Raw genomic sequence first — 8,636 nt, 5'->3', positions numbered from 1 at the left:
GTTTCAGATTATCAGAATTATAGCACATGGCAAACAACTGCAACAATCCTTTCTCTCACTATCAACCCCACCCTCCCACCCAAAACAACAATCATCATCACAACCAAAAAAAATTAAGGATTCATTTTTCAACTCAGAGTAAGCATAGAATTTAAACTTATGCAAACACCACAGCTAACTTCTACATAATAAAATGAAAAAAGGGTAAAAAAAAAATGACAAAATGATCATCCATCTTCCATTCAGAATGGTTTGTTGTTCCCCAAGCCCCTAAAGCATTTACAAGAGGACCTGAATAGTTAGATACATTTATTTTTGTTTTTCAATAAACTATTACATAGCAATTTCTCCTTGGCATCATTCCAACTTTACTGTCACATTCCCGGTTATAAATGTCAATCTCTTTGGAATTTCAATAACTGAGTGGTACATGGAAATACTAAACATCCCAAGTGTCATGAAAGTCACATCAGACAAAGCAGCAACTAGGAGTGGATCAAATGATACAATGAAATATGAGTCATCCAGCAAGCACACAAAAGGTAGACGTTATATGGAAGCAAACCTTCAATAACCCTCCAGGACTTTGTTCTCTTTACTATTTTGGTTAGTGAATCTATTTAGCACTCAGGTTGGCTTCTTTTTTCCCATTAACCGCACTGCGGTGCAGGTGATTTAAAAAACAAAAGGCATACATACATTTAACTGTCTCCCATGACCTGAATTGCAAGAAATTATATTGTGCCACAAGTAAAAACATGGCCATGACCATGTACCAAATATTTAAAAGTTGCACAATTTGAGGAAAGTAATATGGATACTCAGTATCACTGTTAGGCAACAATGCGCAAGTCTGAGAGAAACTGGAACAACACTAGTGTCTATGTCTATTTGTCCTCAGCAAGGAAGATAGCTGGGTCATTTTGTTTTGATTAAAACCCAGTAACGTCAAAGAGGATACATGTACCCTGTAAATTGAAATTTAATACTCTCTCTCCTCATTCCCAGCATTTTACACTTTGCTTCCATCAGCACCCCCATCACCAAACAATCTTACTCAACTCCACCCAATCAGCCTTTCATTCTCAATCTTTACATGTATTGTATACTTATGACCACAGTGCAAGACTGGCAAATCCCTACTGACTGCCATGTTCTCCAGAAGAGTAGTAGATTGCTGTCCTTATTTTCTTTTCAGAACCAGCTATCAACCATTTATCAATTGGTACAATTATAATCCATCTACATCAGAAGGACATTGCATGTCAGACAATACTTTACAGCTAATAATTACTTTTAAAGAACTGAATTCACTCAAGGGTGGAGGAATATTTTCTTACATACAAAAACACTATAAAGATACAAAGATATGCTAATTTAAATAATGCCCTGACATGTTGTTTTAAGTTTGCCAACCCTACTAATACTGTCTGCAGACCTCAGCACTGTGCGGGATGAAAAACTTGTGCGTATTTATCCATCTGTAAAGCTAGCTTAATTCTGAGAGCAGGAAGTAATTCCATGCCAGAAGTTGTTTAGATTGGTTTGAAACATACTGCTTTATTCTCAATGTAGTGACATGGTCCCATAGTGTGGTACTTGGGCAACTTGACTAATATTATGCAGCACAGCAGACTGACAAAGAGGATCTCCTGTTTCTGACACGTAGGTGCTTTAAATTCCCTAATTTCAACTGTGCATTTCAGAAAGGGGAGTGATGGAGGGTGAAAAGAATGAAATAGTAGCAAATCTAATACAAAGATGAAGCAATAGGAAAAACTTGAACGGGTTTAGTGCAAGTGAAATACAATTTTTTAATGCTGTAAATTTATACGCAAGCCTACAGGCAACTCTAGTGACCTCCCTATACCAAAGGGAACCATGTACTTCGACATTAACATTAGCATTTTTGTAATTCAAATTGCCTCATCTGACAAAACTCTCTAAATTGGTTTTGCGATAGAATGGTTTCACCATAGTTTGAGAGATGTAGAACCCCACTGTCTACCTTTGTTATCCAAAATATCTTCTGAGATTCCTTCATTACAAACGTACGTGAACTTTAACAGCAGAAATAAATTAATCCTGTTAGCATGAAGTCTCATGGTGAGTCACAGGAACTGGGAAGTTAAGATCAAGTACTCTCAGATTTAGGAAATTTTGCTGCAGAAACAGTAATATTTTTGCAACACAAAATCCCAGAACAAGGACAATGAGTTTAGCTTCTCCCTGTACTTAAGTGAATGGGCAGCAATGTTGCTGAGGTATTCTCAGTTTAGACAGTGCATTTAAAAATTGTGTCAGTGGTGGAAAAGGAAATATTTTAGCACTGCTCCATAATTATGAAACACTCCATCAAGAACATTATTTGTTAGAGGCTTCACAACTTGCCTTTGTGACAATCTAAAGATAAGCAAACCCAAAGTATCAGTATGACATTTCCACTTCATGCACCAGTCCACCACTGCAGTTTCTTGCAGTGTAACCACTTGTGTTTGTTTATTACCAAATTATGAGGGAGGAATCTCAAAGCTGCTTTCTTCAACAAAAAGACCAGTGACAAATTAGCCTTGCTAGTATATCCAGTTACTTTAAACATAGTTTAGCTAAGACCCTGACATGCAGTATCCTTCCATCATAAATCACTCCTACAAAATTGCAATCTGTCCATAAAACATTCATTTATAATTTTAAACATCAAAAAAAAGTTGAACAAACATTTAATATGTGAAAATGCATGTGGTATATTAAGTATGTTTTCCTTTAAATAACTATTAGAGTCTAAATGTCGAGAAGCAGCACACGAGGGTCTTCAACTGCAGCTTTAATTTTTCGAAGGAAAAGCACAGCTTCTCTGCCATCAATCAAACGGTGATCGTAAGTAAGGGCCACATACATCATTGGACGAATCACAACCTGCAATGAGAGAAAAACATATGACATGCTGACAGTGGATATTAGCTGTCCCTTGAAATGGAAACTTTGCAGCACTAGTTAAATTAATGTATTTGACTATCAAAAGCCCACCTCCAAAATACAGCAATGCACTCATCCGGCCAAAGACTTTGCAATGATAAAGAAGTCACTGCCCCTTCAGATACAAGCCCACAATCAGCACAATGCAACTCAATTTACTGGTCATAGACAGTAAGATAATCCTTCTGCAGTTGCTATCAGCACTAAATGTAGGACAGCATTTACACCAGGAGAAGGCAATGTTTCTACCATCAAGAGGAGGCCTGTCAGTTCCCTTCATGCAGGACAACACAAACCCTTCAACTTTGACTTCTGTGGATGTAACTCTCCACATGTAATTATATTTTTAAAACAGCACATGTTGAAATTACAGAACTGGCCTGGATAGGAGATGAGGGTGTCTTAACAAATGCAGGCTGCTGATACCAATTTTTAATTTTTTTTTAACATCAATTACCTCATGTGAAATTCTTAACAGCTGGATTAAAAACCAAGTCACAACTCGGGAGGCCAGTCATCAAGTACAACACGGCTTGTACATTTATTGGTTTCAGTCGAGTTACAATTTCAGGATCCAACATGGTTTAAACTGTGAAGATCCTTATTACATCATCATGAAATATGCCATGGGATATGCTTGTACAACAATGGTAAAGGTAGAAGGAAGATCAGCTCCCAATTCCAAACCAACAGTTGAAAAGAATTTCTGCCAGTGGAGTAGACTCAGATTTACACAACCTGGTACTTTCCTGTAGGTATTCTGTACAAATGCTGTCTGTTTATATCCTGTTTGTATAATTCCTGTAAACATATTAAGTCACTCGAGTGGGGATCAAGTCGGGTTTGAAGCTGGTGCATTAATTAATGCTCCAGAGGACACCTCTGCAGATGTCAGGTTCAAGAGATCTCTACAGTGTTAGAAAATGATGGCAATACCACTTGAGGATGCAAAGAAATTAGACAAATCTATTACAAGAATTACTAAATATTCTAAATGTACATTTTACCTCTGATGGTAAGTTGCAGTCTATTCTGTCACAATGAATAAACACTTTCAATCTTTTGACAATAATAAGTCATATAGGAATCAAAACAAAACTGTATTTTACTCACCTGGCCCTTAACTGCAACTGGTCTTTCAAAAATAGCATGCATGCCAAGAATGGCAGACTGGGGCGGGTTAATGATTGGTGTCCCAAACATTGAACCAAACACTCCTCCATTGCTGATTGTGAAAGTACCTCCATCCATGTCTTCTATAGCCAGCTCATTTTTACGAGCCTGCAACAAGAAATTCATCAAAAATGCGTTAGGTTCTTCAATTGTGCATGCATTTTTCCTCATGTTATGTAACTGCATCTTATATCCTATCCTACTCCTTCAAAAGGACAATGTGAGATAGTTCACCTGGACAGATGAACAGTGAGAGACAAATACACTAAGTGTATAGATCATTGAAAGTGGCATGTTGAGTGATGAGATCACAAAGCATATTGATACGTTTCAAGAAGGACCAGCATGCTGAAATGTTATCAACAGGATCTAGCTGCCATTCCTTTCTGCACAATAAAAAACTGATGCGACATATTTAATATCTCCTGTGGTTTGACACAGGCTACCTCGACAATCCATAAGGGGCCCTGTTCTCTCTATCCTGTTGCTCTTTTGCTCTAATGTACATGTGGAATCTTTATGGATCATCCTTATCTGCTGAGGCTCCATCATAACCCTTGGCTCAGCTATTTGCACATCTTCAATTAACATTATCTCTTGGTAATTAGAATGATTATGGCAGAGACAATCTGCAGCTTTCTCTATCCTACATCATCTCTCATCTGTACAGTGTAAGGCACCAGTCCAATCATGCTATAGTTTTGTCTGACACCTATTGCTCACCTGTGGTGTAATTCCTTGCCAACACTTTAGAGTCATAGAGATGTACAGCACGGAAAAGACCTTTCGGTCCAACACGTCCATGCCAACAAGATATCCTAACCTAATGTAATCCCATTTGCCAGCACGTGGCCCATATCCCTCTAAACCCTTCATATACCCATCCCAATGCCTTACAAATGCTGTAATTGTACCAGCCTCCACCATCCCCTCTGGCAGCTTGTTCCATACACGCACCACCCTGTGTGAAAAAGTAGCCCCGGAGGTTCCTTTTATAACTTTTGCCTCTCACCCTAAACCTATGCTTTCTAGTTCTGGACTCCCCCACTCCAGGGTAAAGTCCTGAGGAGAATTGCTGAACAGAGAGACCTTAAAGGGCAGATTCATAGCTCCTTGAAAGTAGAGTCGCAGGTAGCTAGGGTAGTGAAGATGGTGTTTGTTATGCTTTCCTTTCTTGGTCAGACTACTGAGTATAGGAGTTGGAAAGTCATGTTGCAGCTAAACAGGACATAGGAGTTACCAAAAGTGGCCTAACCAATGTTCACAACCAAATCACTTACATAAATGACTAAAAGCAGTGGACTTCTTGATCTTTCTAGAAAAGGCAGCATTCGGCCTTATTCCCTCGCTAGAAAACCTGATTGTTGTTTCAATCAATCAAAAACGTTACAAAACTGGCACTTTACCATGAGCAATACTAGGGAACTTTATAGTGGGCTATGATCCAGTGTGTTAACAAAAATTGGCTCAGAAATGCACACCAAGGTTCTTTTGATCCTCAGTATTTCACAGGGTCGTACAGGTCATCATGTATTCCCTTGTTTAGTTTGTCCTGCCCAATTGCATCATCTCACATTTATCCAGACTGAATTCCATTGTGTGAAAAGCAGTTTGGTTCCACAGAGTTAACAATCAATTCTGTAATAATTAGACTTTGCGCCTAGCTACATGGACTTTGATTAGTCAACTCCAACAAATATGGGCACCCCAACCCAAAAAGCAATTCAACACCATGTGCACGAAGTAATCTAGGAAGAAGCTACAGAAGTTGTAATCAACAAACAGCAATGCAGAACAATTGGGACCCAAATCAAAAGTCATTTAGACTGTTAGAGAACCAACATCTTCAACATTAACTAAGATGAAATACAATTACCTTCTCTCCCAGCTCATTGATTACTTTTTCAATGTCAGCGTAGTTCATTGTTTCAACATTTCGGATCACGGGGACTACCAGGCCCTGCAGCAGAAATAAAATTAATCACCTCGTATTTATATAATGTATCAAAATGACTCAAAGAGGAGACTTGGATTGTACACAATACCGCAGGAAAACTTTTTGTTTTTAACATGACAAGAAATACACAATTCTAATGATTTAGTATTTTGAACATGAAAAAGAACAAATGATCCAAATAGTTGAGTTAAGCCATTTTAACCAACGGATGCCTCTTTCAAAAGAATATCAATATAAATTGAGAGTAACAATGAAAAAGCTTTTCAATATAACAGTAGTTTTTAAAGCCGAATGTTATCTTGGAAGTACCACAACATGTTTTTAAAAACTGTTTGGTGGGTGTAGTAATAAAGTTCAATGTACTAGCAAACCTATGCACAAGGTCCAACAAACAAAAATATGAAAAGTGAGTCAACAATTTGATTTAGTAATGCCGCTCAAGGAATAAATGTTCTCCAGGACATTGAATAAAAAAAACCCTATTAAGTCTTTAAATAGTACCAGGACTCTAAATGTTTGTCAGACAGAGCAAATGGGACTTCAGGGATTTGCAAACAGCAACAGCTCTGGTAATGGTGTATTTCCTTGATACAGCTGAGTATACAATCTGACATTATCATGTCCTAGATTACATTAAAATCTCTGGAACAAGGCTTAAACCACAAGTAGTGAGAATTACATAGAATGGTTTCTATGCATACAGTGCAACTGATCCACCTACCAGCATATCCTCTATCTTTTTCTCCTTTACAATACTGTTTAATTTTCCCTTAAGTGTATCTTTGTTATATGCCTCAATTATTCCAAATGGTTGAAGTTATTAGTGACTACTCCACATATATGATCTCTCGATTTGAGCACCCCTGAAATATGAACACTTTCACATTTCTACCCAATAAAGCCAAGTCATAATTTGAAAACCTCCAGTAGATCATTAGTCAACAGGATCTAAGAGAGAGGATTCCCAGCATATGATGCATATAACCTGTAGTTTCTCATTAATATCTCTGATTTACAAGAATAATATCAATGGGATTAAAAAGGATTTGCTGAAAGGCTAAAACAAACCCAGACTACACTTAACTAGGCTGGATACAAAAATAAGGTTACATGTTTCTTCAGCTACTCTCTTTAATAAATGGGAACGTAAGGCAATAGGTAAATTGTTTCTTATCTCTGATAGACACCCTAATATACCAGCGATTGAACAGAAGTACAGAATTACATTCATGATGCTATCACATGACAAGATAAACTCGAAGAACAATTTTAAAGGTAAGACCAGCATTATAAAATATCAAAGACAATGAGAGCCTTCACAAACCTTGCATTCATTCAATTGTGAAAACACACTTTACTAAACTGTTCAATGGTTTGAACATATCTAGCCAATGTTTTGATTAGAGTGGTGCTGGAAAAGCACAGCAGGTCAGCCAGCATCTGAGGAGCAGGAAAATCAACGTTTCTGGCAAAAACCCTTCTTCAGGAATGGAGGCCACCTAGCCTATGTCAATTTATATTTAGGAGAGCAAAATTAATCAAGAATATCTGAAGGAGTTGAAGCCAACTAGATTATGTAGTCTTAATTGATATTAAGGCATCTTTACACAGAATTATGGTGCTTCTCAGTCCATCTATGTTTTATTATGCTTGGAAATTATTAGAAGAAGCAGCTGCCCAAAAGAAAGCTCTTGAATAGAAAATTCCCTCCAGAGATGAGTGTGGCCCACAAGTTCCATTCAAGTTTACTACATTACAGAAAATCAGAAATAATGCTACACTAAATTTCTGACTCAAATTGTTTTGGGATTTAGAATGATTCCATAGATTGTCAAGAATATACACAAAAACAGGAGGCAAATCCTCATTACTTATAACTTTTACTTTCACCATCTCAAATCTAATATTAATATGCTCAATAATAGGACTTGGAACTGCAAATGGGCAACCTCTCAGAATATTTACTAAATTGTTATGTAACTAAATAAAAAATATGAGGAACCAATGAGAATTATGTAATTGAATTGATGTGGTAATTATTCCTCATAATACAACTGCATGTCTGATCACCATGACCAGAGGACTACCATCATTTGCACCCTACAGTTTACAGTTTGAATATAAACTGAAATAATACAATATGTTGACTATCTAAAAGTCACTTGCATGTTTATTTGGCATGGAAAATAATGTAAATTCTTTTCCTTTCATTACTTTGCAAATAATTCCCATGGATTTTTTTCACAGCACATACCCAAACCTGTGATCTCGAAATCTTAGGCAGACAAGTAGACACATGGAAAATTACAAATATTCTGACTTAGAAATATTTGTCATCAGTGTTTTGTCAAAACCCTGGAACTCCTGACCCAAGAGCACCAAGAGAATTCCTTCATCTCACAGACTGCAGCGGTTAAAGAAAGCAGATCACCATCTCTTTAGATAAGTTTGGGACCGAGTATTAAATTCTGGCCTTGCCAGTCAAGTTCTCATCTTCTGAAGAATAAAAAAAAGATGCCAGTGACCCAAT

At 37.3% G+C, this 8,636-nt stretch overlaps 1 protein-coding gene across 1 annotated transcript in view; it reads right to left on the bottom strand.

Annotated features, from left to right (window-relative positions):
* Window positions 1-296: 296 nt before the first annotated feature.
* The window catches only part of dlst (dihydrolipoamide S-succinyltransferase), a 47,201-nt gene continuing 38,861 nt past the window's right edge, over window positions 297-8,636 (bottom strand). The window contains exons 13-15 of the mRNA XM_043697121.1: window positions 6,026-6,109; window positions 4,090-4,257; window positions 297-2,916 (exon numbers count right to left, since the gene is read on the bottom strand). Coding sequence (XP_043553056.1) covers window positions 2,782-2,916; window positions 4,090-4,257; window positions 6,026-6,109 — 387 coding nt within the window. The 3' untranslated portion in view covers window positions 297-2,781. The remainder of the gene's footprint in view (window positions 2,917-4,089; window positions 4,258-6,025; window positions 6,110-8,636) is intronic.

Source organism: Chiloscyllium plagiosum, chromosome 10, assembly GCF_004010195.1.
Source record: "Chiloscyllium plagiosum isolate BGI_BamShark_2017 chromosome 10, ASM401019v2, whole genome shotgun sequence".
NCBI classification, from domain to species: Eukaryota; Metazoa; Chordata; class Chondrichthyes; order Orectolobiformes; family Hemiscylliidae; genus Chiloscyllium; species Chiloscyllium plagiosum.
This window is presented reverse-complemented; position numbering and strand designations above follow the sequence as displayed.